This window comes from Sphaerodactylus townsendi, linkage group LG09 (assembly GCF_021028975.2).
Source record: "Sphaerodactylus townsendi isolate TG3544 linkage group LG09, MPM_Stown_v2.3, whole genome shotgun sequence".
Classification (NCBI taxonomy): Eukaryota; Metazoa; Chordata; class Lepidosauria; order Squamata; family Sphaerodactylidae; genus Sphaerodactylus; species Sphaerodactylus townsendi.
This window is the reverse complement of record NC_059433.1, coordinates 47,783,711-47,806,285: the sequence shown is the minus strand read 5'-3', so window position 1 is coordinate 47,806,285 and position 22,575 is coordinate 47,783,711. Positions and strand designations below refer to the sequence as shown.

The window sequence follows — 22,575 nt, the reverse complement described above, 5'->3', positions numbered from 1 at the left end:
CTGCTTTTTCTTCTTCATACTTTCCCCTGAACAATGCAGAGTTGTTGTGGTTTCATATGGCATTAGACCAGATTTTTTGTAACCTCACCAATTATTGCGGCAGCTTGGCTAGACAACAGCAAGATCCTTCTATTTACATCATCTGTGTCCCTCAAGCAGAAAGAAAAAAGCCTTGTTTCTAGCTGTTTTTTAAAAAAATCTCAGAACTCTTTAAGTAACCCAGAACCTGTGATTTTCTTTTTCTGTAATGCTGTAGGAATTGCTAATAAAACATTTACATGAAAAATAAACAGAAGGTTTGAAAGGGGGAGGTTCTGTGTAAAAAAAAAAAATCAGCTTGCAATAAGAAATCTGGGGCAGAAAAGGACACACCAATTGCTGCTTGCATACACATCTGCCAGCTGAAACCGGTTTCACTGGCAGTTGCCCAAGGACAAACGCCACAGGGCTGCTGACTCTACGATGCCCTTTGGTGTTTTGCCTGGGTAAGCCAGACTCTTTTAAAAGAGAAGCTTGAAATAAAGGGAGACAGAACGGTGCTCTTTAATGCCAGCTTCAGAGGCTTGTGTTCTTCAAGCCTCAATTAAAAATGCCTCAGTCTTGTTCTGCTTACTTGCCAGAGGACAGGGTGGAATTTGCTTTTCTTCTATAACTCCTTAGATTTCTTTTTATGAGAGCAAAAGTTGGCATTTGCCTGCAGCATGGCAGAGCAAGAGGGAAAACCATTCTAGTTTCAGGCTGTTTATCTCCCCCCACCCGACCCCGCACCACCTCTGTACAGTATTACAGAGAAGTGAAGGTATTTGATGTATTGTCTTGGGCTAAAAGTACAGTTAATTTGCAGCGTTTTTCAACAGCAGTGGCTCTTTCTGGAGAAGTTCAATCCAACACAGAGGCAGAGCTGAGTTAATGATGCTGAAGCTATGGATGGTAGTAGATTTTTCCCCCCCTCTTATAATGTGGCCTCAAAATCATATCTCATTAAGCAGGCCTAGTAATGCAAGCTGTACACTGCAGTCATTTTGCATATTTTGTATAACAGCCTGAGGCAAAGGTTTTAGGATATTTCATAAAGCTATCAGGACAACATGCCTTTTCTGTATGAACAAGGAATGTGAAAATAGTCTCTTGTTCATCTACATTCTATAGGCAGCGAAAGAAGCATTCAAACCTAGTTACAACTGAAGTTGCCAAAGGCAAGAGCTGCTGGTAGACAATTCCCCCTTACTTTAGTATGTAGGGAAGGAGCTGTGGTTTAGAGGTAGAAGATCTGTTTCTCCGTTCCCTTTTCCCTTCCCCATTATTTGTTCCTCCCCCCACCCCCAACCTTCTTTCCTTCCCTTTCTGAATATATGAGTGACATATTTGGGGCTGGGAATGGTATTTTATTAGTAATGTTTTTATCTGTCAGAGGGACCATATGGTACTGGAGATTCTACTGTATTATTGTTTTAACACCTTTTTTTTGTAAGCCACCCTGAGCCCGTTGTGCAAGGGCATGCTAAAAATTGAATCAATCAGTCAAGTCTAGTTCCAAATTCAATCCCCAGCATCTTCAGTTTAAAGAAGGTGATATGAACAGCCACTCCCAGCGACTATGTAGTGCTGCTGGCAGAGTAGACCAGATTGAGCTGGACAAATTGCTTGTAGAAACAGTGTCTGACACTTTAAGCTCTGCACCCTACTGTCTCGCACTGTCATCAGACACATTCATGATCATGGTGGGAACATTTTCAGCCACTGCATGACATAAACTACTGCTTGCTGGACCCATGGTTTGTTTTTACATCATGTTTCTGCAAGCAAGCATCAATTTGGAAAGGAAGAAAGTTGGTCATGTAGAAGGAGTGGTGTTGTATACACTGTACCTTTGAGCCACTAGAGAGAGGCTAATGCTACATAAAGGTATCTGATGTTTTAATTCAGCACTTGCTTTGCTTTGTCACAGCTGCTCCTGCTTGCTCCCACTGTTTGAACTAGGCTGTCACTTACTGAAAACAAAAGCATCAAGTTTTCCTACATGCTGTTTTCGTTAAAAGTTCTCTTCATTCCATCCCTAGAAGTTGCTCACAGTGGATGGAGGTTTTCATTCTCATTTGAAGCCTACCATAAATTGGGAGGGAAGAAAATCCGTTTTAAAAGAAGAATAGGTGAAGTTTCTAAAGGCACACTCTTCCTCATTGGGTAAACACCTGTCACTTAACCTGTCTCCAGGGTTTTATAAGGATACACAGTTCCTTCAGTTGCCATCTCTCTGTAGGGTTTCGTAGCCCTTAGGTAGCTAGAAATGGCAAATAGGAATGCACAGTTAGCAGAACACATTATTTTTATAATGCAGTAGAGGTTGGTCTGCCACTCTAGTTGGATTGAAAATGGCTGCTCCCAAGGACAATTGGAAAACCTGGAGACTATCTAGAACCCTAGAATATCTACTAGAAACCCTAGAATATCTACTTTTTAAAAAAACCAATTAATGACTAGTGGTTTTAAAGGTTAAACATTGTTAAATTAAGACAAGAAGAAGAAGAGGAGTAGGAGTAGGAGTTTGGATTTATATCCCCCCTTTCTCTCCTGTAGGAGACTCAAAGGGGTTTACAATCTCCTTGCCCTTTCCCCCTCACAACAAACACCCTGTGAGGTGGGTGGGGCTGAGAGAGCTCCAAAAAGCTGTGACTAGCCCAAGGTCACCCAGCTGACGTGTGTGGGAGTGTACAGGCTAATCTGAATTCCCCAGATAAGCCTCCACAGCTCAGGCGGCAGAGCGGAGAATCAAACCCGGTTCCTCCAGATTAGATACACGAGCTCTTAACCTCCTACGCCACTGCTGCTCCCTGCTGCCACTGAGAAAAGTGAGACTTTTTATTAATAATTATGTTAAGCATTTATTTTATTTTTATGCTTAATGGCCAAGTGCTGAAAGTGTAGGGTTTAAGGGTTAATATTCGGTATAGAAGAAACTGGAAGACAGTATGCAATAAGTACTTTATAAGTTGGTGAATTTCTGGGTTTGTGTATATTTTGGACTTTGATTTTGAAGTACAAATTTTAAAAATTGAAGACTACGGCTACTCCCTGGAGTTGCTTACTAACCAGGTATGAGCCCAGCCTGCTCATGAAAGCCCACTGTGTCTTGTGGCATTTTGTCCATATCACTACCCAGTCCACAGCACTGGCTTTTCAGGAGTCATGGGGGGTGGGGGTGGAGGGAGGAATGCTAAAGGACTGGGAGGTTGAAAAAGTGACTTGCTTCCACTATAGGCTTCTGCCAGTAGTTAACAGGATCTAACGTACAGTTTCCCAATAAATATGGGCATACCGTGCTTATAAAATTCTGGCTACCATGCTCTATAGAAACAGGCAGTTCTTTTTATAATGCAGGTAAGGGGAAACCTACATAAAGACAATTTCAAAGAGTCCTTCATAATAAGTGTGGGAAGACATTATTGAGAGGATGACACTGTGATCCATGATTTAAGAACAGGAGGAGTTGTGCAGTGTTTTCTATAAGGACACACAAAGGCTGAAACCAAAAAGGAAGATGGAGAAGGGGAGCAATAGGCAGAAGTATGAGAGACAGTGATGTGATAAGGATGAATGAGAGACACAGAAAAATTAGTAGTCTGGCTGAATGGGCAGCATAACATTGACTGCCAGTTGCTGGACTTTGGACTTTCTGCTCTATTGGATCTTCCAGGGCATCTAGCCAACCACTGTGAGAAACAGAATACTGGACTAGACTCTAAAACCATGGGTCTGCTCAAATAGTGCTTGTATGTTTTTACTGTTCATTTTCAGCATGAGAAGTGCTTCATATGATTCTCAGTAATCCACCCTTCTCATTAGGGAGGTGGGCAATATTAAGTGGCTTATAGGGCTGAAGTTATGGTGAGGTTTTAGCTTCACTCTGAACCTAGAAGATTTATTAACAAAGTGATAATGGAATTAGGAAACTCCTTCATGCAGGATTTAGGAAGAGACTGGCTTAGGCTTTAGTGCCAAAATCAGGATAACCAGATGCATAAGGAAGGGGAGGGTATCTTTTCAACTGTTGAAGGGGCTCATATGTCTTCAATAGATGAAAAATTTGTGGAAGTAGTGGTTCCCATAGAGGAGCAAGAAAAGACAGAGGCACACAGCAAAGACTTGTGCACACTATTTAAGGTACAGTGTCTGCTTTAGTTGACCAGAGACACTAATAGTGTGGGTAAATGAAATGTAATGTGCTGCTACTTAGCATAAATTTGTATAATATTGTCTTGTCACTCATTCAGTTCTCCCAAGGTTACAATAGTTCATCAGTATGCCACCTCCCCCAGCAGGTTCACTGTCTGGCAAAGATTCACTTTTGAGAGGTTATAACTGCCCACCTTGCTGCCTAACAGATGTGCCTGTCTGAGCTGGTTCATCAGAATAACCAGACATAGTAAGAGGGAAAATGAAAAGACTGAGTGCAGGAGAGTGAAAGAAAACAGTATTGGGTAAAACAAGAAGTACAGGGGAAATACATCAGATGAACTCATTTCTCATGAAACTCAGTTTTAATAAGTCTCTCTCAGGCTCCTTGACTAGTTAGGTATCTACCTATTTTTATGTCTCCTGTCTTAAAACCTTTTACTGCTCATCTTCTACCTCAGGCAGATAGTTTTTCCTTTATTACTTTTCACAATCTGCTTGCCGTTATTTGCCCAGTTTTACAAACTAGAGCAGAAGATGGGAGAGTGACTTTACCTTGGGACACCCTCTACCAAGATACAGAGCAGGATTTGTCTGGTGAAGTATAACCCCCTCAAAGGTAAAGCATTGATTCTAACAGACCCACAGTGCTCAAATTTATATGTGCTCTTAGTCTTCCCACAGAAGAATCATTAACTTTGTGTCATTAGGGACCTGAGGGAGAAAAGAAAAGATTTTTGCTGGTGGCAAAGTTTCCAGCATTAGCTAATGAATGTTTATAAAGTATTTTGCATATATAGTACCTTTCATCAGAGTATCACCAAGTATTAGATTTATCTCAAAGGCCTCAGGCCTATGCGTGTGCATGCATACACACTCATCTAAGCTGCACAGAGACTCAGTGGTTCTCACCAAATTTTAAATTTTGATCACATCTTTGTGTATTGTGCAAAGTACATTCTGTTATGACCAAAAGGATCAAAACCCCAAACAAAAGCATTAATCCAGGTTATAAAAAGGATGCATGGTCAGTGTTGATGGCTGCAGCAGCAGGTCAGATACCTCAAGAATGCTGAATTTTGTTGGAGAAGGCTTTACGCTGTTTCCTTCCATCAAACACAGAGAGGGTTTACTAGTAAGCCAGATGCTAGATAGGGACCTAGGGATTGTCACCTTCACTCTGTCATGCTGGCACTATCCCTTTGGTGTTAGATTAATAGTCTTACGGACTTCCTTCCGGTTCTCTCTCTCTCCTTCTTGATCTCTAGCCTACAGTACCACGTGTGCAGAGAGGATGGATGCTCCGGACATCCATCCCCATCAAGCTAGAATAGAATAGTGAAACTATCTATCTACCTTTCTATCCAGAATGGAGTTCACTAATAATGGAGTTCACTAATAAATACTCCTTTTATTAGATTAGAAACTACAAACGACTCCAACTTTTTCTTTGTGCCTAAGCTCACACGCATGTTCGGAATATGCTCCACTGTGGTAAGCCACTGTGCACTCTGCTTGTTGTGAAACAGTTTAATCCCTACAAGATTATTCAACAAATTTAATGTTCCTTCAACACATAATGTAATTTATAAGCCAGCAACACAGTCTGCTGTGCATGAATGCTTGAAAGACAAGCTAGGAAGTCCACCATTACATTCACCATTTTCTGGCCACTAGTAACCATACAAGTCCTACAGTTTCTATTCTGGAGCTGTTATTTTACTGAACTCAAGAACAGCCAACTAGGGGGCAGGGTGGAGATAAGTTTGGTTAGTCTGCCCTCAGAGCTCCACGTAGTTTCCTGATAGCTTTGGGGGAATTTCCTACTGACACAGGTCACACTTCTGTCAACACTCTAATCCCTTTTTGGCATATTGAGATGACCAAGAAAGTAAATATGGCCATGATGAAATGTCCTTTTCAACCAAACAAAGCTAGGTCAGGGGTGATGAAGCAGATACATGGAGAGCTAGAATGACGTTGTAGAAAATTTCAGAGTGTGTCTGAACAGAAGCAAGAAGAGCTTGTCAGTGGCTATAAAATGAAATTTATTCTCAATCAGCACCATGTTAGGGCAGTGCCACACAATGTAACTTTAGTGAGTGTGGAAGGGTGCTTGTAAGCCACCTTGAGTCTCCTTACAGGAGAGGAGAAGTTTGGATTTATACCCCACTTTTCTCTCCTGTAAGGAGACTCAGGATGGCTTACAAGCTCCTTTCCCTTCCTCTCCCCACAACAGACACCTTGTGAGGTAGGTGGGGCTAAGAGAGTTCCAAGATCACCCAGCAGTAATGTAGGAGTGTAGAAACACTTTTGGATCACCAGATAAGCCTCCGTCACTCAGGTGGAGTAGTGGGAAATCAAACCCAGTTTTCCAGGTTAGAGTCCACCTGCTCTTAACCACTACACAAGGTGGGGTATAAATCCAAACTCTTCTTCTTCATTGTGAAAAACCTTTTTGTGGTTTCAGAGGGCAGCCATATTGGACTGCAGTAGAACAGCCAGATTTGTGTCAAGTAATACTTTAGAGACCTACAAGTTTGTAAGAGTAAAAACTGATGGAGCTTTGACTCTCAAAAGCTTATACCCCCAAACTTGTGGGAGTACTAGTGGACTCAAATCTAGGGTTTTTTTAAGGGTGTTTCACTAGGATCCAGAAGACCCAGGCTTGAATCTCCACTTCGACCCAAGATCACCCAAGATATTTCCATGTCACTCACACACTTTTAGCCTAACTTACTTATTTGTGAGAATAAAAGGGAGGGCAGAACAATGTAAATTGCTTTGGGTCACCACTGAGGAAAAAGAATGGTTAATGAAATAAAATAAATCTATTCTCAAACTTAAATTTCTCACACAAATACTCAGTTACCCTACTCTAACTCCCCTCACAAGGAAAATCCATAACGGTTTCTTTCTTGGACCACTGGGTCTCCAACCTCCAAGGATACCAGCTTAATCTCTGTAGGCTGCGTACCAGATAATGCAGCAGCAACTTTTGATTTCTCCAAGCCAGTATCAACCTACAATGACTGGCATAGGACAGAGTACATAATTCCAGAGGAGCAGCCATGTTAGTCTTGTGCAACAGAAGAAAGAGAGAAAAGGCTTGTGGCAACTTGAACTAGCTAAATTAAAACCATTGGTGATTAAATTGAACAAATCTTCTTGCTTGGCCCTCAAATAGAAGTCAGAGACTACAAAAACCAAAAGACCACAATAGTGTTTTTCAGTCATTTAAAAAAAAGTAGACAAGTAGACATATCCCCTCAGCTTCACATTTTGGGGCTACTGCAATAGAAGTTCTGCTTCCCGCTACAGTGGAAGAAGTCACCCCACATGAAATGGTTTTGTCCAAACTTCATGGTGTTACCAGATAAAAAGATCTACTATAGCATTTTGTAAATGCTCCATTTAATTTCAAATCCCACTCAACAGTCTATTAAGGGCCATGTTCTGTATTCTAACCTGCACATATTTTGTATCACTAATTTGGTTGTAAACTGACTTTGGCTTTGGGAAGGTAGTGCAGAAATCAGACTACTTCTCTGCATTTACCATTTGTAATTTCACTGCAACAACTGCCTGGAAGAGTCACGTGCAGCTGAGAGCGAGTGATTAGAATAATTGGTTTAGATGTCAACAGTCCAGACTCAAATTTCTGTTCAGTTTTAAAATTCATTGGGGACTCCCTTGGGCAAATTGCACTCAGCCCCATCTACCTTACACAGTTCCTGCAAAGATAAGAGACAGCTCAGAGCTCCCTGGAGGCAGGGCAGGGCAGCAGTAATATAACAATAGTTAATGAAGAGCAGCTATAGAAGCTTATGCTCCCATAATTACCCACTTGAGTTCCTCAGATGTAGATGAGGCATTTAGTAGCAAGCAGACTGAATTTATGCTTATATGCACCTGGGTCAAAAGAGCTTTACCTCAGCTGTATCTTGTATGTGACACAGGAAGAAAATGGCCTGCATTAGTAAAGTGGCAGTATTCCCCATTCTTTTTACAGCATCCTACAGGAAGCAGATGTTTCCTCTACAGCGCCTTAGGCTGATGCAGGAAACCTATTTCAGTTGCCAAAAGCTAACTCCCACTTGGGAATGAACTCTAGCACTATCAGCCATGTAGAGATTTCAGCCCTACCTTTCTCAAAGCCCAGCTGCTGGCAATGACGTATTGAGGTCAGTAAAAGCAGTTTTTCGTCCAATTCTATAGTTATGCTTGTGTATTACAAACCTTAAGACTTTGGGACAGGCACAGAAAATCTGGTGCCACAATTTTAATCTTATTGTATCATTTCCCACTAGGTTTCCCAGGTACTATCATAAAGTACAATTTTCTAAAATTGAATCCCACTTCATACATATTTAGTATTCATACTACAACAGCCTTCCTCTCCACTAGCAGGCAGGCTGTCTGCATTTAAGAGGGTTGTCAGACCTTCACAGTGCCTAAATCAGGCTTGGGCTACAATAGGCTGTAAAATGTACCTTTCAGCAGCACTCTGAATCTATAGGCCCTTACTTGGTCCTGCATGGATATTTTAGAGTGGAACTAATGAGAACGAGTCAAGGATGTAGGTAAGGGGGGTTATTGGGTTCAAACCCCCCATTCCATGTCCAAAGCTCCGCCCCCGCTTGTGGTTCTTTTGAATTTTTAAGTGTTTTTTTGTTTTTGGCCTGTAGGGGGTGCAGTTTTTAGGTTAGAGCAGCAGCAAAATTTCAGGGATTTTTCAGGAGACTCTCCTGATGATACCACCCAGGTTTGGTGAGGTTTGGTCCAGGGGGTCCAAAGTTATGGACTTCCAAAGGGTGTGACTCATCCCCAATTTTTTCCAATGGGAGCTAAGAGAAGATGGGGGCTGCACCTTTGAGGGTCCATAACTTTGGACTCCCTGAACCAAACTGCACCAAACCTGGGTGATATCATCAGGAGAGTCTCTTAAATGTATCCTGAAAGTTTGGTGCTGCTAGCTTAACAATTGCACCACTGACAGCAGGCACCCCAAAATTTCCCTAGATTTTCCTTTTAAATCCGTTCCCTTCAGCATGGATTTAAAGGGAGAATCTGAGGTCCCCAGTTTAAACATTGAAAGTGATGCTGTTTCAGGGTGGGGGATAATCCACCCCCAAACAGCATCACTTTCAATGTTGTTTTAACTGGGGACCCCAGATTCTTCCTTTAAGGTGGATTTAAAAGGACAATCTGGGCTCCCTAGTCTAAACACCATTGAAAGTGATGCTGTTTGGGCGTGGATTCCAGCATCACAGTGGCCGCCCCTTGGGGGGGGCACAAAACTCAGATTTTGCACTGGGCTCCATTTTCCCTAGCTACGCCTCTGTCCAGAGGGGAGGGCAGAAGGGACTGCCAGCTGGGAGCCCAGCCGGGGGTGGGGGGTGAGGCAGGGGAGTCTGCCGTCCTCGGCCTCGGAGAGCTGCTTTTATAAGCACTGAGGCCAGGGATGGGGCTTGGGAGCATGGCCACACCTCAGGGGTGGGTGGGGGTATAGTCCCACCCCTGACCCCTCATAAAAAATCTATACCTACTTCACTGGAATGAATGCTTCCATACAGAATTTGAAGTAGTTATTCCTGCCTGCCCCATGGCTATTTTAAAGAAAATCAGGGCCACCTTAATGCATGGGCATGCTGGACAGTTCTCCAGGGGCCCCATGAGCATAGGGCCCTGTGTTAATCTGTGCATGTTGTGACTTGCTGTCAAGAAATAAATACTATTCCAAACTATAAATATTTGTCACTGGAATAAGCATATTTGGCATGTGTTTTACTAAAGTTAATGAACAATACTAATATTAATTTTTATAACAAATGGACATTGGCATTTGCCTCTGATTTAGTATCATGCTCACCTCTGCAACCACATGTGCACATATGTGTATGTATCTCATGAACTGGTCTATAATTCTTTTAAGACAGTCCTGAAGAAAATGGTCTGCAATCAGCCATGCCTGTTTATAGATATGTTTTCAAAGTGTAGGCTGATTTGCGTGCTGGACACAGGCCGGCACATGCAGAGTAATGCTCTTTCAATCCACGTTCATACTTGTTTGCAAGTGGATTTTACTATTCCGCACAGCTGCGAAATGCATTAAAAGTGTATTGAAAATGCATTATTTTGCTTGTGTGGAAGGGGCCTAAGATCTGAAAGACCCAGGTTCAAATTCTCACTCTGCACTGGAAGCTTGCTTGGGGATCTTGGTGGCAGTCACTCTCTCAGCTTAGCTTACCTCACAGGATGGTAGAATAAAATGGAGGAGATCAATCTAAGCTGGTTTGGGACCCCACTGGAGAGAAGTGTGGGCCACAAACAAAACAAATACATCAGAATTCAAATCCCTTAACTACAATATCATGAACTTAAAAGTGACTGCATGATATACTAATCTTTCCCTTCCTTAACAACTTAGTACCTTTTCTAAAAATAAACACTCAACTAATTGGATAAAACTAGTTTCTCTTAGCAATTTTGTTTCTTAAAATTGCTATCCAAGGGGTCAGGAACCCCTAGCTTTATTCATGTGATCTTTTATCATCCTGAGATAACTAGTCAGTTCACACCTATGAATCTTTAGTCAATGACAGATTTTTAAAAACAGTTATTTGCTTTAAAGCTCACACCTCAGATACGAGTTGACTGCAGGAGCAAAAGCCAAGCGTAACCCTGTCAACCAACAGCAAAGTTTTTTTGAAAGAATAGCAGTTAGATAAACAGCCTGAATGGTCATTCTGTCATCCACAGAGAATGTTTACTGGAGGCAAGTTACCACCTTAAAATATAGGAGGCACAGCACAAAGAAGCACCTCTAAATATCAAATTGTCAGCCATTACTAAGACTCATAATTAAAATGTTTATTATTATTATTATTATTATTATTATTATTATTATTATTATTTATTTATTTAATTTGTATACCGCCCGATCCCCGAAGGGCTCCGGGCGGTGAACAACATTCACTACAACATCAACAGGAGCGGTCGTACAAATATAAACACATAAACTCCATCCCATAAAATAGCTTAAAACTCATAAAACAGCAAAAAACCATAATACATAATAAAAGGCGTCCGACCCCAATTTAAAACCTACCCCCATGGGGGGGGATGGCAGGACCCCTCAATATGAGGGGACCCTGATGTAACTGCCCTAGGGGCAGGGCAGTAAGGGGGCACCATGTCAGCAGCTGGACACTCCAAAGGCCCGGTGGAACAACACAGTCTTACAGGCCCCAGCGGAACTCACCCAGGTCCCGGCGAGGCCCGGATAGCTGGAGGAAGGGTGTTCCACCAGGCCGGGGCCAGTGCCGTAAAGCGTCCTGGCCCACGTGGAGGCCAGCCGAGATCATAGAGGGGCCGGGGGCCAATTAGTAAGCTGGCCTCTGCAGAGCGCAGAGGCCGAAGTTGGGATTATATGGGGTGATGCGGTCCCGGAAGGTACGAGGGTCCTGCAGGCCGCTGCGAAAGCCTTTAAAGGTCAAAACCTACACCTTGAAGACTCCGGAATTTCCAACCGGGAGCCAATGCAGCTGTCGCAACATTGTGCTGGATGTGTTCTTCTGAAGGCGCTTCCTGTGAGCAGGCGTGCACGCATGCTGGACCAGTTTTAACTCTCCGAACCAAACGCATGGGAAGGCCGGGCGCATAGCGTAGAAGTTAAGCAATAGTCCAGCCTGGAGGTGACCGCTGTATTGAATCACAAGGGCCAGATCCGCCTGGGAGAGGAAGGGAGCCAACCGCCGGGCCTGGTGAAGATGGAAAAATGCAGTCCGGGTTGTATGGGCCACCTGGGTCTCCATTGAGAGAGATCGTAATCCAGGTGGACTTCCCAGACTGCGAACAGAGGGGTCGGGCGCCAATGAGATTCCCTCCCACACCGGGCGGCTGGAAATCCCTTCAACCTCACCTCCCCCTTCGCGGTCTAGCCAGAGGGATCACCGTCTTCGGGATGGGATTCAGTTGCAACCTGCTCTTGCTGCAAACTTCAACCAGCTACCGCCCAAACAATGCTGGAGAGCAAGAGGGGCTGCAACCGGGCTTCCTCCATCAACAGAATGAGCTGAGTGTCATCAGCATATTGATGACAGATCAGCCCAAAGCTCCGCACCAGCTGAGCAAGTGGTCGCATATAGATGTTAAGAATAATAGCTGGATAGCAGCTACTTCCCTGCGGTACTCTGACTGAAGCTGGCACTCCGGGAAGTGCTTCTATCCCCGGCACTCACACTTGTTGACTCCGTCCCGGCGAAACGAAAGGCAATCCACTGAAGGACAGTGCCCCGTACTCCCGAAGCGGCCAGGCGGTGGGTCAAAAGGTCGTAAGATCTAATTATATCAAAAGCTGCGGTAAGCATTCTTTAACAAAACCAGCAGCGCCGATCCGCCCGTCGAAAGCTGCATACCGGATGCGCAATCTGTGATGGCGACAAGAGCGGTTCTCACCCCATGCCCAGCACGGAAGCCGGACTGGAAGGGGTCACGAAGCCGAAGCGCTATCCAGGAAAACCCTTGAAGCTGCTCCAACACTACTCTCTCACCATTACCTTCCCCAGAAACGGTAAAAGATTCAGGACGGGCGTAATTGGCCAGATTACCTGGATCTAACGATGGTTCTCTTTCAAGAGTGGGCGGACCATCGCCTCCTTCAACCCATCTGGAAAAGACCCCCTTGCCTCCAAGGGAGCCATTGATGATGTTCAACAGATGGGGTCGTGAGTTCACCGGCAAGCTTTTATAAGCTTCGTGAGGGGTAACGGATCCAGAGGGACAGGTAGTAGGTCTAACAGCAGCCAAGGCCCTCCTGTCAACAGCGGCTTCGGAGAGCAGGGGAGAACTGGGCCAAACCCAGTCCCGAAGACGGCAAGGGAGCCTCCAGTTCACTAATTGTAGATAACGTGGCATGGAAGGTCCCGGCGAAGCAACGCGGACTTTTATCTGCAAAAAAGCTCATGAATGCCCTTGGCAGCTAATAGCCAATCGATGATTTGTAGACCCTTCCGATAAGGAGGTCAAAGACCGAATTATCGGGGCCAATTGCGTCAAGCGGGAGCTAGCAGACGCAAGAGAGGAGGAGAAGAAAGCCCTCTTCGCCTTCCTTTCGCTGCTATCTCATAGGCCTTCATAAACGCCCTATAAGATGTTCGCGCAGCTTCGCCGCGAGATTTCCTCGGCTTCACTCGGGCTTCAGTCAGCCTAAGTATCCGTTTCATATGGGCGCAGCTCCCCGGTATACCAAGCGAGCCCGGGTCAACACGGGGCTTAAGAGGACGCCGGGGAGCAACAATCTCGATGGCATCGGAGAGCCGGGAGTTCCAGTCCTCCACCTGCTCATCGAAAGTGCCGGGCGGGTTCAGGGTCCCGCAGAGCATTTAGGAAACCAATCGGATCCATAAGTCTCCACGGGCGGGCATAAATCAGGCCCTCGCCTTAGACGTGGGTTTGGCGTGGTAGGGCTATCCGAACCTTCAAGGCGAATAAATGGCTCGGGGACCATGGCATTCTATCCGTAGAGGATATGATTCATATTAACCCCCAAACCAAAGACCAAATCCAGCGCAGGGTCAGGCCTCATGAGTGGGGCCAGAACTTACCAAGGAGAGGCCTAGTGCCGCCATGCTGGATGACACCAGGTCCGGTAGCCATTGTGAAGAGTGAGAAGTGCGTCGCAGCATGGACACAAAGTCCCTCTAGAACAATAAGACTGGGGAACCGCGAATGCCCAGTCCGGGCCACCACCTCCAGCAGTCGCGAGCAGGCTGTCCCCTGGCGCGCCAGGGCGCACCGGGTACACCAGGAGGACCGCCATCCTCTCCACGGCCAACCACTCTAGGCTCTAATACACTCCATGCCGGCAATCTCTGGGATGGGGGCCGCCTGAAGGGAACAAATGGAATCACGGATGAATATCGCCATTACCTCCTCCCCAGCCCCTGTGTTCGCGGGTTGGCTGGTGGAGGCACGCCAACCCGGGTGGCGTGATTTCTCGCCTAAGGCTTTTACGGGTTTCACCCCTCACGCATCTGTGGTTTCAGTGATACAAGCCAGGTCCATCTGTTGGGCTTCGAGATAATCTCTCGGAGCACAGCGGTTTTGTATTATGATGGACCTGGCATTGATCAGCACCAGCGACGAAGCTTAGTAACCCTGAACTCGCTGCCACCGCTGCCTCTTTGGGATAGGGTCGGAGGTCAGAAGGCTAACGAGCATGACTGTATCTTGTTCGCCTTCCATCATATGGCCGTCACTTACCCGCCATATCTACCCCCCCGTCCCATCAATACCGGGATCCCCTGCCCCAAAGTAGGTGCCCCCATTGTTCAGCCAGCTTCCTCCCCAAAACCCATAGCCTCGCTTACTACTACCACACCAAGCAGGCAGACCAACAGGAGGGTCTGTCCCAGGCAGGGCTGAGCAGGCTGGCTGCCTTGGGCTGCTGGTGGAACTCCCGTTGGGAAGCTGCCAGGCCCCACCCTTCCTGCAGGTGTCTCTAATGGGGTGGGTGGGAATCCTCACCTCCCAGTGGCAGCAGGCTGCAGTGCCCACCCGTGGATCCCTGCTTGGCAGGCAGGCAAGGCACACCAACAGGAGGGTCTGTCCCAGGCAGGGCTGAACAGGCTGGCTGCCTTGGGCTGCTGGCAGGAACTCCTGTTGTAGCTGCCAGGCCCCACCTCTGCAGGTGTTCCTAATGGGTGGTGGGGAAGGACTTCACCTCCCAGTGGCAGCAGGCTCACCCGTGGACTTCTGCTTGCAGGCAGGAAGGCAGACCAACAGAGGGTCTGTCCCAGGCAGGGGGCTGAACAGGCTGGCTGCCTTGGGTCGCTGGTGGAACTCCTGTTGGGCAGCTGCTGTGGCCCCACCCCCTGCAGGTGTTCCCTAATGGGGTGGGTGGGAAGGACTCCTCACTCCCTTCCCAGTGGCAGCAGGCGGCAGCTCACCCGTGGACTTCTGCTTTGGCAGGCAGGCAGGCAGGCACACCAACAGGAGGGTCTGTCCCCCAGGCAGGGCTGGAACAGGCTTAAGCTGCCTTGGCCAAGCTGGCACAGGAACTCCTGTTGTAGGGGCTGCTGTGGCCCACCCCCCCCTGCAGGTGTGTCCCCTAATGAAGTGGGTGGGTAAGGACTCTCACTCTCTTCCCAGTGGCAGGCAGGCTGCAGCTCACTGCGGGACTTCTGCTTGGCAGGCAGGCAGGCAGGCAGGTGGCAAGGCAGACTTCAACTGGAAGGGCCTGGTCCCAGGCAGGGCTGGAGCAGGCTGAAGCTCGCCTTGGGCTGCTTGGTGGTGGAACTCCCTGTTGTAGCTGCCAGCCCCACCCCTGCAGGTGTCTCTAATGGGGTGGGTGGGGCGATGACTCACTCCTTCCCAGTGGCAGCAGGCGTGCAGCGCCCACCCGGGTGGGACTTCTGTTTGGCAGGCAGGCAGGTTGCAGGCACACCAACAGGAGGGTCTGTCTAACCAGGCAGGGCTGGAACAGGCTGGCTGCCTTGGTCGCTTGCTGGTGGAACCTCCTGTTGTAGCTGCTGTGGCCCCACCCCTGCAGGTGGTGTTCCCAATGGGGTGGGTGGGGAAGGACTCTCACTCCTTCCCAGTGGCAGCAGGCGGCAGCTCACCCGGTGGACTTCTGCTTGGCAGGCAGGCAGGCAGGCAGACCAACTGGAGGGTCTGTCCCAGGCAGGGCTGAGCAGGCTGCCAAGAATATTGCCATTATGTCAGATGTCAGGTGAAGCCCAACTACATTTAATATCAGCAGAAAGAACTATTTTCCCAAGGTTGTGAACACACCTCAGTTACATAAACTAAACAGGAACAGAAAAGCTTGTCAGGTGTAAGGCTAGCCTGTGTTTTCACACGAGTCTTTGACAGCAGTCCATTCCACTTTATGAGGGACAACCACTTGGCCTAATTTCTTGCTGCACTGTAGAAACAATTCCCAGGGTAATGAATCATACAGAGATACAGCAAGCAGCATCCTCTGTGTGCAGGTAGTTTGAGCACGCAGGGGACAACATCTCCTGGCACATTAACGAACTCCAGCACACAGCAGGAAATTGCTGGTTTACTTGATAATGGGATGATACACTGGTAAGAAAAAAGTTCTAATTCAATAGCTTCATTTGTCAATTAATGAAAGACTCAGAGGATGAAAGGCTACAAGTTAATGGGTGAGAGTACTCAGACATTTCAATTATATGCTAAAGAGTTCACTATACATGAATGGAAAATATTAAAACACAGTGCTAACTCTTATGGTTCCATGACACCATTTCTTATATTAAGTGAATTTTAATAAAATAGTTACTTTAATGCAGTATTTAAAATTTAATGCAGTATTTAAAATAATTTTAAACAACTTCTGTCAGTAAGACTGAATACACAAAGAGGGAGAAATGCTGCACTTTACATAAAAAGTAAAGATAAGCATTCATTATACAAAACATTTTTGCCCAGTGCCATTAATATCTCACTACTTACTGATTGATCATAAATGACAATTACTTTTTCACACACACACATATATATAATATTATATTATATACACACACACAAATTTACTGCAATGGTTTAACTAACATGGTTTGCCATTTTTCTAACTGGAAAACTTTGACTAGGTTTGAAACTCCCAACATAGTGCAGTGGTCTTGGGCTCAGGAAGTTAGACAATCTAGAAAATATAGGAAAGCCATAACCCTCATCTTGTAGAGTTTTATCCCCCCCCCCTTTTTTTTTAATAAACAGGATTTTAACCATAAACACATTCAATTGCTGTCTTTCCCACCCATGGTCACACAGTCATGTGATGCAGTGGTATGCTAAGTATACAGAAGAATGTATGATTTGTAGAAAATAAGAGTATGGGGACTATGACCGCCTCAAGTCCCTTATTAATGATCTATGACCAGGTAACAGGCCGACTAACTTTGCAATCCAGCAGAATTCACAGTTCAATTCCTTGAACAATTTTGTGCTCTTCTCTAAGTGCCACAGCAGATTCTGCTTTTTACAAAGAGGCTGGTTAAGAGCATGTTAAAGTCACCAGTTTATCAAAGCCCTGCTAATCATTAAATACATTCTGAGTCGTGTGCTGTAGGACAGAGGAGATCAAATAAACCTACATGTTACATAAAACAGAGAGTGCTTTTTACTTCACTTGTCCTTCAAGGACTGCTTTCTCTTTGAAAATCTACAAACAAATGCAGAAACAAGTGCATCTTATACTGAAAAACTAAGGGATTTCCTGCCAATATTAAGTGCTTCTTAATACTGTCTTAATTTAGACAACCTTGTTTTTAAAGACTCTTCGCCTCATTGCTTAACTAGATTCAGCTTGCTTGCACATCTGCCCAATTGTATGAAGACCACAAGCCATGCTACTGGAGATGGCTTTTATGCCTCTTTGTAGAAGCAGCAGTCTATAGGATCCTCTTCTGGCATTTCCTTGGTTTCCTCCCAAGTGGTTTCTCCTCCAGCTACCTTCTTGAACTGGGGAAGGTCAGTCAAGTAGGCAGAAGCGTAGCTGGGCAGGAGTGCTTCTGGGGCACAATCCAAGTTTTCCACCGCCTTGTGCCCTCCCTCCCCCACTTACCTTTTCCAGCCTGGCGGGGCAGGGTGGGGTGAGGGGGGAAGGGAATTGGGGTCGTGGAGTGATTTCCGTGCTACCCAGGCAGGCGCCCGGTGCAACGCACACCCCTGTCCCCTTGTAGCTCCGCCACTGCAAGTAGGTAACATACCAGCATACTGGCCATCTGCCAGTGAATAATACTGCAGGCTGAAATGCATCAGACACCTGAGGCACTTTCTCTCCAGTGCAATGAATAGTTTGATGGCCCTCTCTTTAGTAAAACCCTACAGGTGGTAATTAAATAAGAAGCTTGCAAGTGTAAAAAAGTTTGCCCTAAGAATGGTTTCTTTTGAAAAATATGCTACAGAACAGTGTATTCCAGTGTTTCTTTGGCAATGTGATAAGCAGAAATGCAAGGTAAGTCTAGTCATTACTTAAGAAGAGCTTGATACAAGGCTAGAGAATGCTTCATCATCTTTTCTTGTTCCATGCAAAAAATCAAATCCCTGAGACAGATGCGTGTTATTTTTGGATGAAGATATGGTCTTGCAAAGTTGGGTGACCTGTTCAAGCCCTAAGACAAGAGAAAGAAGAGAGAAAAATCACAGCAATTAGAAGTCAGAACTCAAAAAGTATAACTTAAAAAGCCACATAAATAGAATCTTGTACATAAGTATTACCCAAATTTCACCAGTCACATTTGCCATAAAAGATTTGAGGATTATTGTTTCTTCCATATCTTCTCCCAAACAGATCTAGGTAATCAGCCAACTAGAGCACTCTTAAACCATTGACAGTTTCTTACTTTTACTCCTATGTTGTTCTGGCACCATTGTGTCATATTCTTTTATCCTTTCCCCTGCTGCTTCACATGACCAGTTTTAAGAGCTAGTTCCATGCAGTAATTGGAGAATCAGATTAGTATCTGGAAGACCAAGATTTAAATCCTGATTTGCTTGGTGACCTTGAGCCTTTCATACACATTCAGACTAACCAACTACACAGCACTGGAGGAGGAAAGACTGATGTAATCTGGTTTGCATCCCCACCGGAGAAAACAGAGGGGTATAAATGAAGTAAATATACTAAACTCCTTTTTTAATTGAATGAAGTGTGAAGTAAATTACATATAGTTTTTTTGACTGGGGCAGTCAATGATGAGAGCAACTGCAAGTTGTTTCATTCAGTATTTCCACCATCCATTCTTAAATTCATGCTAGCATTTGCTTCAGGGCCATCTTCACTGGACTCCACTGGCTCTAGACAAGACTGCCACACTATACTCTGTGTCTAAAGAGAATTGCAAGGCATATCTGATCCAAAATGCTGAAGACAGGCTGCCAACTAGCACCAGCTGGGGCAACATATAGCTGGGGCAATATATATCCTGCTCTTCATGCACAGAGCTCTCAGCAACATAAATGGTTGTCCCTTCCCCCTGTTATCAGAACAACCTTGTAGAGGGTGGGGACATGACCAGCTCAAGATCACATGGAATGCTTTTTGGCACTGGGAATGTTTCGTAGCATGGAAGTTAGATACTAACCACTGGGCAGTCCAGGCACCGCTAAAAAGAACTACTATTTGTAACTATTAAGTTATCTAGGTGCTCAAAATATGAAGGAACACCTCGTCCCATATATTTATTTTACTTAGTTCACCTTTCTCACTGAGACTCAAGGTCGATTACATAGTGTAAGTTAATACAATCGATAGGCTTCTAGGTGTCCTACAGGTAGACAGTGTATAGTAGTGGCGTAGCGCCAACGAGACGGGGGGAGACGTCCTGGGCGCGTGCGCGGCGGGGGTGTTTCGGGGTGGGTGCCGCTGCGGCAGGGGCGCAGGCTGTACCTGTCCCCCAGGTGCAGTTCCCCCTTTCTCTGCCCCTGGTGTATAGGCTTTGGGTTCGCTGCAGTGAGATACGTTTTGTGGGACACAAGGAGATTGAGATTAGAGGTTGGATTAATATATAAACAACTCAAACAATTATTTCCTGGCTAGTTTTAAAGGAACAAACCAGCAGGTAGGTTGTCTACTCTAGGTAGACAAAATAGAAACCTGGCTGAGGCACAAAAATTTAAACTGGTTATGACTTCAGAGAGTAATTAGACTTCTCTACAATTCTTTCAGGTACAGGCTTTTACTGACAGGCCACTAGGCTGGTCCTCTATCACACACAGGATTCCACCCATACCAGCCTGCCCTTTTCCCAGTCAGACTAAATTTTACAAGGTCTGCTCATCACCAGAGACAATCTTACAATCAAGCACTCTGTTCTCTCCCAGAGATAAAGCTAAATGGCTCTGCTACACTCTCAGGCAGAGCTCCCCTTCACTCTGTCTGCTCTTTTTTTTTCTGAGCCAGACCTGAGCTGCCACTGTTTTCTCACTGAGGAAGGTCTCAACTTCCCCATCTTCTGTGTTCCCTCCCACATCTCATCCCCATCTTGAAGGTGACTAGATGCCGGAACAGCACTCCTATGGGCTCATCTGATTGTGTCTTCAGAGGTAGGACTTTCTCCTGCTAACCCAGAAGTCAATGGAGAGACTTCAGAATCAGAATACTTCAACAGTAATGATGGATCCACTATAACCTATAAGTTCTTAACTGTCAACAAGGTTCAGCTGAACCCCATTGAAGGTGGGCAGCAGCGTATCCTTCAAGACCTCAGAAGTGACTCAGGATTCTACTACATCACTAAGAGATTTGGGTAGAGTTATATAAACCTAAGTGCTTTCACCATATTGATGGCACCCATTTCCAAAACTACAATTGATATTTCCTTTATAAAGAGACCAAATAGTATGGAAGATGGGACTGTGCATTGAGGACTCTTCAGGACAGATCCCACACAGATGACAAATGGTCTCTTTGAGTCTGGTCCTTAAGGAATAATTTAAATAAATCGAAAGTACATCCCCTGATAATCGGATCTTCTCCCTCTGCCTGTATCAGACAAGATGACATGGTCCCCTGTGTCAAAAGCCATGGCCTCTGACTACATTTAGAGAGAGCACAAAGCACTGCACCATCAGCTAATCTCAAAAAAAGGCAGGCACATGATTGCTTATTAAATGCAGTCTGTCAAAATATATGCTTGAATATTTGTTTGCATTATGAATATGGACTTCTTCAGGAACTTCACTTGGATCAGGAACTGGGACAAACTCCCTCCAGACCAAGCTCACTTGAAATATTTTTTTATTAAAACACCACCAGGAAGCAAGGGGTACAATATTAACTATTCCATGTTTACTGTAAAAATTCACAACACCACTTTAGTATTCCTTCTTTCTTAGAACACATAGTTAAACGATTAAGCAAAAAACTCTTAACTGGTGTCAGGAGCAAGAATGTGCAACAAGAAACATTGCGTTGCCAATAGTATCACTTAAGCAAATTAAGAACAGAAAGCTTAAATGGGCACTTTGAGGAGACAATAGAATATGCTAATTCCTTCCCTGCTAGCACCATACTACTGCTGCTGCATTATTCACTGATCTAAAACAAACCAATAAAAATGCTATCATTTGAAATTTTCCCACTTATTCAATGGCTGTGAACAAAGTAGGCATAAAGGAAAACTTGCTAGCCATAGATAGGTTCCTGCAGTCCTGGTAAGATACAAAATGGTTATGGTTCAATTTAGAGACAACTCGTTAAGGAGTATGGGGTGGGTAGATGGGTGGGTGGGGGACTAGCTTTGTAGTGCAGCTGCCATTACAGCATGGAAAAGGAGGCCACCTCAACAGGATATGGAATGCAGCTCCAGGCAATATTATAAATGAAATAAACCCAAGGGATTCTCAGCAATCCAATAGTCATGTCCTTCAAAAGTCAAAGAACTTCAGGTGGAAATATTTCCAAAAGAAGTTTGCTTACGGGGTTCAAGAATGCACACATAAAAATCCATCCATCCATAGTGCTTAGGATTCAAACCTTCTGATTTCAATTGTCCATCTCCTTTGTCAAGCACATGCTTCTCTGTGCATTGCTTACATAAAGACAAGTTCCACAAAATTCAGAGTGGCCTAGTCCAATATTGATGTGCTTAAGACTGTACTACCACAATCCCTTCCTCTCCCCACAACATGTACCCTGGGAAGTAGGTGGGGCTGACAGAGTTCAAGAGAACTGTGACTGGTACAAGGTCACCCGGAAGGCTTCATGTGGAGGAGTGAAGAAACAAATCCAGTTCATCAGATAAGAGTCCATCACTCTTAACCACTACATCATGCTGGCTATGTGATGCTCTTTAACACACACACACACACACACCCATTAAGTGGGTTGCAGTTGCACATGATACTATTCAGCTAAGTTCCTGCTATTCCAGTGATGGCAAACCTTTGGCACTCCAGACGTTATGGACTACAATTCCCATCAGCCCCTGCCAGCATGGCCAATTGGCCATGCTGGCAGGGACTGATGGGAATTGTAGTCCATAACATCTGGAGTGCCAAAGGTTCGCCACCACGGTGCTACACTGTAGTTACACTGATGTTTAATACCAAAAGTTAATATTTGTGACAAAGACAGCTATTCAAAAATGGGGTTGAGAGTCTTATTGACATAAAAGTTCTTACGAAAATCAATTTTTTGGCAGTAAAATACACAGATGTATACATAATTACAAAAATGTTTGAGAATCAAGTGGTTTTGAATTAAAGAGAAAAAAATTAGGGATAAAGCATGCCATAGTAAAAAGAAAGATACTTTTTTTCACTTGAACTCCTCAGTAATAAGTGCATATTTATAATCCTGGAACTTCACTAAATCGTCTAAAGGTCTACAAGAAACTAGTATTAATATTCAGCTATGCAGCCTTT

At 45.0% G+C, this 22,575-nt stretch overlaps 1 protein-coding gene across 1 annotated transcript in view; it reads right to left on the bottom strand.

Annotated features, from left to right (window-relative positions):
• Positions 1-15,877: 15,877 nt before the first annotated feature.
• The window catches only part of TAF4B (TATA-box binding protein associated factor 4b), a 75,569-nt gene continuing 68,871 nt past the window's right edge, over positions 15,878-22,575 (bottom strand). Inside the window, exon 15 of the mRNA XM_048508448.1 lies at positions 15,878-18,320. Within this exon, the coding sequence (XP_048364405.1) occupies positions 18,177-18,320 (144 nt within the window). The 3' untranslated portion in view covers positions 15,878-18,176. The remainder of the gene's footprint in view (positions 18,321-22,575) is intronic.